The following is a 6892-nucleotide window of genomic DNA, read 5'->3' on the forward strand; positions in this document are numbered from 1 at the left end:
CACACACAACAACAACACTACACTAAGCAACATCCATGGCTGAAGCCTAAGCTACTAGCACCTAACCCTAACCCTAACCCTAGGTGGCAAAGAACTTACCATAAGTCCCATGTCCATGCTGACAACCTCGCACTCCTCCTCCGAGCTGGTTTCCTCGTCGTTACAGGAAGGCATTGCTGCAAGGAGGTCAACGGCCACCGGCCTCGAAGACGGCGCGCGGCGGCGAGCTCGTACTGGAGCAGGGGACTGGGAGCAGGGGAGTGAGCGAGCACGAGAGAGTGAGCGAGCGTGTGCTCCCGACCGACCGAGCGGGTATATTTACCCCAGTTCCGACCGGGCCGGTCGGCTAACGGCCATCAACTGCCGCGCCGTGAGCGCGCGTGGCCACGTGGGCTGACAGATGGGCCCAGGCAGTCAGAAAAACGGTTAAATCGCTAGTCACCGCGGGTTTGGATTTTTTGAAACAGCGGACCGCGCGTTTGGTAGCTTTCTGAGAAAAATTAAAAACTGGTAGTTTTTTGAAACCTTAGCCTGTAAACTAGTAGTTTTATGCTATTTACTCGAGTTCGACCAACCTCACTAAACACGCAAGAGTATATCTTCGTTAGATTCGGGCAAATTACTAGATTGCGTAGCTTCATTCAGTTGGTGAATGACGAGGGCAAGGTGCCACTTTAAACCCTAGATCGAGGACCGGCTTTCCTGTGAACCCGTCAGATTCGGAGGGAGTAATGTTGTGGATTCCAATTGGGGAAACGATAGGCACAACAGAGAATGTGCCGGTGTGTCACACCAGAAACATTCTCGATACAAGAAATGATGTGTTCTGTTGAGATTTCAGTTAATATCTGGTTCTCAGGAGAGATATTTTTTGGGAAATTTTTAAATTTTAGTAAATTTCAAATAAGGGGCAACTTCTTGAATAAATGAATGCATTCCACAATCAATCAAAGCTTCAGACATGGTGGTTAGAAGCCACCATCCGGAACACAGAGATTGCGGTTTGAGTCCTTTATTTAAGCTCACGTGATGCCGTTTTGTCTACACTCCACACTTGTAGCCCATTCGAGGGACCAACATATCAGTCATTGTTATACTGAAATTATAAGGAAAACATACGAGGGAATGTGGGATTTGAACCCAGATCATCTCAAGTAGTATTCTACCACTAGGACCAAGATGACTCGTTTATCCTTTGGGAAGTTGGAACCTACCAAACTTTTGCTAGTTTGGTGGGTAACTAGGGAGTGCCGACATTTAAATTCCTGGGTGCAGATAGTAACCGATGATGCAATGAGAGTCCAGTTGGGGCAGAAGATCGACGTTCAATTTAGTCCATGTCTTGTTAGGAATGTTCAGCTGAGCCCACGGTATCATTTGTATTATCGACAAATTTTGTTAGATTTGACACTCTTCGTAGGTCAAGTCAAATAATCGCACAGAAGGGAGAGCATCTGTTAGAGCCTCAGATCAGATTGCTATGCCTATGCCAGAGGGCTGACAAGGTATCGGCGAGGAGGCACCGTAGCCAGCACAGATCAGAAAGATAACGGATAGTGGCGAACAGAGATTAGGGGAAGGCTTCTTTATCGGTAACTTGCATCAGTCGTTGCAGCTAGGGGACACGAGTCGAGACTAGTGTCCTGGACGGATACAAGGTCAAAACTGCTGCAGAACGTGACTGCTGCAAGTTCTATTGAAACGACTCTTAACTTGGGGAACAGAAGAGACTATTTCGTTGAACGAACTCTCAGCCAATTCCAACTCAGGTGTGCCTGCCTCTGGGTTTATCCGATACGGAATTCCCCACATACATTCCATAATGACTGTTACCTGCCAATTCACTGATACACCAGTGTTCTCACTCCCGCCCCTTCAATTCTTCAGGAACAAGCTACGCATAGTACAAAACAATGTTTTGGAATGCATGGATAGACATCTATAGAAACACAAAGAGTAAATTCCGGTTTTTACCCCCTATTTTGATATTTTTGACACTAATTACCCCATTTAGCCATATTTCATCCATTTTACCCAATTTAACAAAAGTTCTACCACAATTTACCCTGTTTAAAATTTTGTGAGCGTTCTGACCGACATGTCCCAATTGTCAGGTCCACTTGGCATCCCACATCGACCGTTTTTTCCTGCCTATTTTCTTCCTGCTGGACCGGTCCTCCCAGCTTCTCCTTGACCGGGAACAGGACCAGCCCGATGGAGGTCGCTCGCGTCGCATCCAACGCACAACGCCCGAGTCGGCCGTGGGCCACGCTTGCCTCCAGTCGGTTCTTGCTTGTGTTGCCTGTCCCCTATCGATTGCATCGCCCGTCTAGGTTTCCAACCCACACACATGCTAGGCTTGCTCGAACCTTGGGTTGGGGATTGTCAGGCAGCGGTGATGATGACGGCGGTGGCGGCGATGAGTGCTGAGCGGCCGGCCATGCGATTTCATACCTCCTCGAGCAGGGTTGTATGGCCGCGGCATCCAAGCAAGAAATGACCCCGTGGAATCCGATGGCTCCGTCAAGCTCGCCGACGTTGGCATAGGCGCGTCCATGTACATGATCCCATCAGGCTGTGACCAGTTCATCTTACTACTTTGGCGACATAGCAGGGACCCCATGAGGATGTGCTCAGTTGATGGCGGGGCTATGGCGATGGCTGGTCCAACAAATTAGTGAGGTTGGTGAACAAACAATCCCTCTCAGTCGTACCCCATTCCACAAGATTTTGACCATATCTATCATAGCAATTTGTGTAGTCTGATATTTTCCCGACTCATGCATTAGCCGGCGAGGCGTTTCATTAGGACAGAATTAAGATGCTTATTGAAGATCATGTGTATACATGTCACCCTTCTACAATGTGTAGGAGCTAAGAAAGGTGAAGACTGACAAGGTGTTTGTGCCGCTGCTTGTGTAGCCTGTCATTGCCACTGACACTGTTTGGTGTATTCTATAGTTTGTGTAGTTGTGAACTAGTGAAGCTATCTATAAATGGGAAGCATTATTCAATCCTGTTTCGAACATGTGAATCCAGAGCAGTCTATAGCCTATATTAATCAGTTTTGTCAGTAGTGTGAGGCAGAAATACGATCTGTTTGGCAAAAGAGAGATAATTTGACAGCATGATCCTTGAATAAGGAGACGAATTGACATCATGACCCAGGGAACAAATAGGTAGAAATAGTTGTCATAACACAAATTTTTCGCATTTTATTTCCATGATCTGTTGCAAATAATAGAGAAGGATCTATTTTATAAATAATAGGAGAATACCATCAACTTCAAAAAATAGACAGGGTAAATAGGCACAACACAATTGAACCTGCCGGTTAGAATGCTCACAAAAAATTAAACAGGGTAAATTATGGCAACATTTCTACTAAATAGGGTAAAATGGATGAAATCCTGCTAAATGGGGTAATTAGTGTCAAAAATGTCAAAATAGGGGGTGAAAACCGGAATTTACTCAAACACAAAACAAACAGTGTATGATTCTTATTGTATATGAGGCTGGCATCTGAAGATATACTTAAAATGTTGATGAATCATATTAGGCAGTACGAAGATATTAGAGATTGAGGGTCATGCACAAGTATATCCACTTGCATGTTAACTGCTAAGAAGTGCAACTAAACAAGATCTTGGGTGAATAAAGGCTATGAACAACTCATGTGGTTATGCTTTGAAGTCAACTGCTTGTTTTACTTTTTATCACATCCTTGGAAACTCAAGCTGACACAAAGTACTCTATATGCATAGGTGGATGACAAGTCTTTTTGCTGATGTCGCAGGTTCTACTTGAGTTGGCGCGCAGCCGGAACAAAATCCCGCTGCCCAAGTCTATTGCTCCACCTGGCTCGATTCCTCTGCCACCTGAGCAGGACACTTTGTTGAGCGAAAACTACCAGCTTCTACCCGCATTGAAGCCGCCAACTCAGATTGAGGAAGCAGAAGATGACAACGAGGGAGCCGACGCAAGCCCTGCCAATCCTAGTTCAAGCTATCCGCGGGATCAGAGGGGCAGCGAGCAACATCAGCCTCAGAGCCAGAGCCAGAGCCAGAGCCAGAGGGTGTCTTTCCAACTGAACGCGGTGGCTGCTGCGGCTGCAAAGCGTCCTTTGGTGACAGTTGATCAGTTGAACACGGGCTAACTAATTGTAGATTGCTGGCTGGTTCCTAGTGCTTGTTCCCGCGAGCCTGCTTGCTGATGCTTCCGTAGCTGCTGCGACCGCCCTTTCTGACTTGTGCCCTCGTATGGCACCATGAAAAATGCCGAGTGTCGAGGAAAGGGAGCAGCCTTGCAAGTAGTGTTTACTGTAGCTGCACACCTCGGGTTAATTAGTTTCCGTCCATTATTATCAACTTATTGATTTCACTTGAACTGTCCCGTTCGTTGTTTCTGAATGCTAAGTCGGTGTTCTTATTATGCTTTTGGCGGCATGACATGTTTGGTTGGTGGAAATGAGGACCTAACAATACGTGCACGTCCTATAAACCTACATAGAGGGAGTACCAAGTGTACAATATATAGAAATAAAGATAAATCTGTAGTGCCTCGACAATCATCTTCTGACCTGCACTACTTTTGTTTCTCTATCAGTGTTTGCTTTTTTGACTAGGGAGTAGGATGGACTGATTACCTTCTGTGCGTGGAGCATGGAAGAGTTAGTTAGGAATAAAAACAAAAACAAGACAGCCCGTCTAGCTCAGTTGGTAGAGCGCAAGGCTCTTAACCTTGTGGTCGTGGGTTCGAGCCCCACGGTGGGCGACCACTTTTCAATTTTGTTTTTTGTACTCTCCAGGAATCAATTTGCATGTAAGTACTGCATGAATATGATGGATGGCCACTGGCTAAAAAACCAAGACGCTCCAGTTTATTTACAGCATCAGCTTGTAGTTTGTACACAGGCACTGGCCTTTTGCTCGGGCTGTGTACTGTTTTCCAGTAAAGTTCACGTCGCTGTATATACTGCGGTCTGGTTGAGGATCAATCAGTTGGGAGAGGCCATTTCGAGTGTGCATGTAAGTACTACATGAATATGATGGATGGCCACTGGCTAAAAAACCAAGACGCTCCAGTTTATTTACAGCATCAGCTTGTAGTTTGTACACAGGCACTGGCCTTTTGCTCGGGCTGTGTACTGTTTTCCAGTAAAGTTCACGTCGCTGTATATACTGCGGTCTGGTTGAGGATCAATCAGTTGGGAGAGGCCACTTCGAGTGTGCATGTCAGCATGTGCGACCTCTGAGGCCATGGCGCTCTCTGACGGCGTCGGAGACAGAGAGGGAAGGGGGAAACAGCCGTGAGGGCTAGGTGGCGTCACGGGGAGGTGAGATGGCAAGGCGGCCATGACCAGGGAGAACGGGGTGCTACGGGAACGAGGAAACGCGGTCCGGTGCGCGCTGGCTGTCGTGCCACTTGGGTGGTCACCACCGGTTTGACATGCCAAACGCACTCCGGGGGATTTCTAGACATCTTCTGCATTCCAAAATCTGGCCAAGGTATGCCTCACTGATAGCATAGATGAGAGCCAGGAGAGATGGGTCCAGAGGAGAACAACACTAATTCTTATGAGATTGCCATGGAACAGAAAGGAATAATAGCATGTATGTACCTTTGCAGAACTTCAATATCACTCAATTCAGCAAAGTATATGTCTCACAATGCAATTTCAGCAGATATTTGCCTTGTCCGTCTCTCACAAATCCGGTTAAGTTCGATGTTGAATTTCACAGGCATGACACAAATTGGTGAGGGATACAGACTAGCAGCAGCAGCACGTCAATTGCCATGTCATGCCTTGGTGAGTGATACAACCAGCATAACTCTCGGGTTTCTGGCGTGCTTGACCTGTGACCTGCGCTGCAGGCTCAAGTGCTTCTCGCCGGTCCTCACGAATTCATCCATGATCTCTCCAAGCGATCCAAAATGCTGGACTATTATTGGCTCGAAAGCAGCTCTCAGACTGTTCACCAGCCTGTTTGGGGTGAGGAGCGCGCGGTCCATGCCGCTTATAGGGTCGTGCACCCGCATCTCTGTGATTGAGAAGGAGCCCTCTTCTTGGATGATCTCTCTCAGCTCTTCGTCAGAAGGTCCATGCACCGGTATGTACAAAGAATCAAGTTTTTCTTTGTCAATCACACCCTGCTAGTTATCCAAAAATGCTCATTAGCAAATGACAACATGGTTCAAAAGTAAAGCTTGCCTTGGTTTTCCGTCAATTAACCGGGCAATTCTCTTCTTCTTAATCAATGAAAATGGCAAGTCTTTTGCCTTGTTTCATAAGAAAAAAAGTAAAGCTTGCATTTACCTCTGAGGCCATGGTGCCTAAAATCTGAGCTGCAGTTCCCCAGATGAGAGAGCTCTCGGTGACGGGCTCATCAGAACGCCTCCCCTGGAGCGAAACAACCATCCGGCCTTCCGGGACCAATTCTTTGGCTCTCAGCTGCAGGAAAAGCGTGAAATCTTTCCTGAATTGCTGTGCATAAGCTCCAGCGACCACTGGGAGTCTTTCACGCCTGGCATTCTCATCGACGTCATACGCCGGGATCTGGTTTATCCTCAAATCTTCAGGAGCCTGTACCTCTGAACAATCAGATAGTGAAGGGACGAATGCTACTGGAGTGGTGTCAAACAAACTCATACCTTCGAGAGCCAATAAAGACTGTTGGATGAACAGAAAAGATGCACGGAGGCACTAGGGAAGAGCCTCTCATAGAATGACCCTGGCACAGCACCAGTTACAACAAGAGGCTCGCCGATTTGACGGACCGCAACCAGGCTTTTCACCACCGCGTTGAAGTCATTGTATGGGAGATCATTGAGGAGTACAGAGACTTCCGGAGGTGGCTGCCGCAACCAAAGAAAGTGGCTGGGGGGGGGCGCC

The 6892-nt window shown here is 47.2% G+C and overlaps 1 protein-coding gene, 1 non-coding gene and 1 pseudogene across 2 annotated transcripts; 2 read left to right on the forward strand and 1 right to left on the reverse strand.

Moving 5' to 3' along the window:
- The first annotated feature begins 1179 nt into the window (after positions 1 to 1179).
- On the forward strand, positions 1180 to 4156 carry LOC125527788 (annotated as a pseudogene).
- Positions 4157 to 4700: 544 nt separating this feature from the next.
- TRNAK-CUU lies at positions 4701 to 4773 on the forward strand. The gene has a single exon. It is a non-coding gene; the product is annotated as a tRNA-Lys (tRNA).
- Positions 4774 to 5617: 844 nt separating this feature from the next.
- On the reverse strand, positions 5618 to 6877 carry LOC125527789 (probable jasmonic acid carboxyl methyltransferase 1; the record flags this gene model as incomplete). Its single annotated transcript, XM_048692301.1, is given in 3 exon segments — positions 5618 to 6150; positions 6317 to 6583; positions 6652 to 6877. Coding segments are annotated over 3 exon segments (844 nt in total), but the record flags the coding sequence as incomplete, so codon positions are not given.
- Between the last annotated feature and the right edge of the window lie 15 nt (positions 6878 to 6892).

This window comes from Triticum urartu, unplaced genomic scaffold (assembly GCF_003073215.2).
Source record: "Triticum urartu cultivar G1812 unplaced genomic scaffold, Tu2.1 TuUngrouped_contig_4413, whole genome shotgun sequence".
Classification (NCBI taxonomy): Eukaryota; Viridiplantae; Streptophyta; class Magnoliopsida; order Poales; family Poaceae; genus Triticum; species Triticum urartu.